Source organism: Cenococcum geophilum (genome assembly GCF_001692895.1).
Source record: "Cenococcum geophilum 1.58 unplaced genomic scaffold K441scaffold_26, whole genome shotgun sequence".
In the NCBI taxonomy this organism is placed as follows: Eukaryota; Fungi; Ascomycota; class Dothideomycetes; order Gloniales; family Gloniaceae; genus Cenococcum; species Cenococcum geophilum.
In genome coordinates this window covers 1,675,159-1,678,070 of record NW_027137584.1, presented here as the reverse complement: position 1 = coordinate 1,678,070, position 2,912 = coordinate 1,675,159, and the positions used below count along the sequence as shown (strand labels likewise).

The 2,912-nt window shown below is 37.2% G+C and overlaps 1 protein-coding gene across 1 annotated transcript; it reads right to left on the bottom strand.

Moving 5' to 3' along the window:
- Positions 1-1,549: 1,549 nt before the first annotated feature.
- K441DRAFT_426851 (uncharacterized protein) lies at positions 1,550-1,804 on the bottom strand (the record flags this gene model as incomplete). The annotated part of the gene is made up of 1 exon (XM_067641587.1): positions 1,550-1,804. A coding segment is annotated over one exon (255 nt), but the record flags the coding sequence as incomplete, so codon positions are not given.
- Positions 1,805-2,912: the final 1,108 nt, after the last annotated feature.

Here is a 2,912-nt window from a genome sequence, read left to right as displayed (position 1 = left end):
GGCTTTACGTTCTAGGATTTCATAAGTGTAGTCTTTGTCCTTTCGTCGATTCAAGCGTGCTCTCCAGGGACAGTCTACTGTCTGGTTCATTGTGGTCTTGTTCGCCTACTATATTATTAGTGCCTTTTGCTTTCTTTGCTCTACCTATTCGGAATATTATCTTACCACATTTTCGAGGACAAAACACACTCTAGCACAACTTAGGGTAGTTACCTCGAGCGAGTGGAAAACATAGAGTTAGAAAAGGGTCGCTCGGTAGAATTCATATCTGTCGATCAGATGTCCGTGCACCGATTGTAAGAAAAGAATGAGGACTCTGTCTATTGAATGTGGCTCTAAGAGCCTCTATATATACATAGAAAAGGTGTAGGAAATGAGAACGAGAAGGGAGTAGGGGAGTGGCAATGGAAACAAGGGGTAGGTGACCGAGTCAATGACTGAGTCAATGGGAGGTAGCGGAGTCGGTGACAAGATAACCTGATTCAGGTCGACAATATCTACGCTGTTGAGGTCGTTTAGGAAATGTGGCGTGCGCGAACACCAAAACATCAAAAATCGGCTCAGGGTTCTAGACCCTCGGTGAGGAATTTACCTTATAAAGCTAACTGCTGCCAAGTCCTGTAAACTCCTAAGCCAATTAGCGGCTGGCGCAGCCCTACCTCTGTGACCCCTAAGTCCTATAAACTCCTAAGCTAATTAGCAGCTGGCGCCGCTACACCCCTTATACGCCGTAGGCGTTTGCGCTTGCGCTAGCTTTAGTAGCCAATTATAGAGCATTAAGGTAGATTCCTCCCCGAAGGTTTAAGGGATTGTAGGCGCGTTTTATAAGAGAATACCACTCTTACTAGTAAACGGCTGCTTTTTATTTTTATTTTTTTATTTTTTTTAAATATCCGTTGTATTATACTACGTATAATACTACGTATGCAGCCTCTAGGCTATAGCGCTATAGTTCTATATATAAATCCTTTTTAAGCAGCTTAATATGTTCTAGTAGCTATGTCCTATTAGTTTATAAACACCTAAACTAGGAGTTTATAGTTCCTTAGTAAAATACCAAGTTGCTACAACTACTAGGGAATAAGAAAACGGTAGGAAAAACTATAAGAAATCCTAATACCTATCCCTACCCTTTTACAATTTATTTCTATCCCTTTACTCTCTAATATCTTTTTACTAGATTTCTAATAGGAGTTACCTCCTTCTAGAATCCTATTTGTTTTTATTCTTCTATAGAACCTTCTAAGCTAGTACTACGTACTAGATTAGCTGCTTTAAGAGTCTTGCAGTTTGTAAGGCAGTATTGCTAGGGTGTACGGTAGGGAGCAGGCAAGCCGAGCATGAGTTATATAGGGAGTCGATAGAAGAGGACGATATGGTAATGAGGGTAGGCAATAGCCTAAGTACAGAGACGAACCGATAGGGGAGGAAGGAGGCTGCAAGCCCGAGGAGCTTATAAGGGGTGGCTAAGGCCTAGCCGAAGGCTAGCCTTAGCAGCCCCTGAGAGCTCCCAGGATGTAGCCGAGTAAGGGACCAAAAGTACCCTTACACAGTCTTTACTATTAGCAAAGTATTTTTCTTTACAATTAATGCAAAGAGGGGTAGTATGCTTATAAGGCTTGCCCACTATTATATAGGTAGAATAGGAGTGGTCTTTAGATAGATATATAGCCGTATAAAATCTGCAGGCCTTAGTAGAGCATCTATCTCCTATATGGCCAAATTTTTGGTAGCTAGTATACTGCGTAGTAGGAGAGACATCGAGGTATTTTGCTACCTTAGTAGCTATACCTACTATTAAAATCTCTTTTTGCTTAAGGATTTTTTGTTCTTTTTTCCTTATTTTCTATAGTAAAAACTATAGAGCCAAATCTGGTTTCTAGATTATGTCTTTTTATACTAAATAAAATCTACCTAGGTTAAACAACTACTATAAGGAGGCTTTGTAGACAGGGGGCTATAAGGCACGATTGTGGAATAGAATAAATTGGTAAGAGAGATAAATCCTTAAGGAGGTAAGGCCTCTGGGATTATGGAGACTATATACTACAGGCACGTGCCTCTAGTATATAACCGGCAACTATCTAAGGGGCGTCTAGGGGTTATCTTAAGGGCAACCTAAAGTGTCTGCAATAATATCCCTTATATTACCTCCTCCTTTCTTACGGTCGGCCCTTAATCGCTATTACCTTACGGTAGGGAGATTATAAGGGCTCGTCCCAGAAGGGGTTTGGAAAGATATTAGTATACCACTATATATTATCTATTTATCTAACCCCTACTTTAAACTCCTAAAAAACCTTAATAAGGAAAAAATATAACTAAAGAAAAGATATAAAGATTACTAGAAAACCTATTAGAAGCTTATTAAAAGTATACTAGTAACTACCTAGGCTAATATAGTGATTTTTATATAACTCTACTTCTAAGCCTTTATATCGGTTTATAATTAATTATAAGTATTATAGGCAATTTAGTGTTCTAGTATAGTTCTATAGAACCTTTTAGTATGGGATTTAATGTATAGAGCCTTAGCTTACCGTTATCTTTAACTACTAAAATATAGTCTATAATCATTTCTTATAATCCTTTATTTATAATCCCTTACGTCACTAACGTATTACTTTTATATTTATCCTTAAGCTGTCAAATATAGTTAAGGTATTAATTAGTTAGTTAAAGAGATTTATCTTTTAAGATTTAGTATATATACTTTTAAATCTAGTAGTTCTATACTGTATATTTGGCGTAGCTCTACTACTTAATAAATAGGTACACTTTATAATAGCAACTATAGCTATTATACAATTATTAAGAACGTCTATAACGTTAATCTTTAATACTATAATATCGTTTAGGTATAATTTAACCTATATACGTTTTTGATTAACGTCTTAATTGCCTTCCCCTAG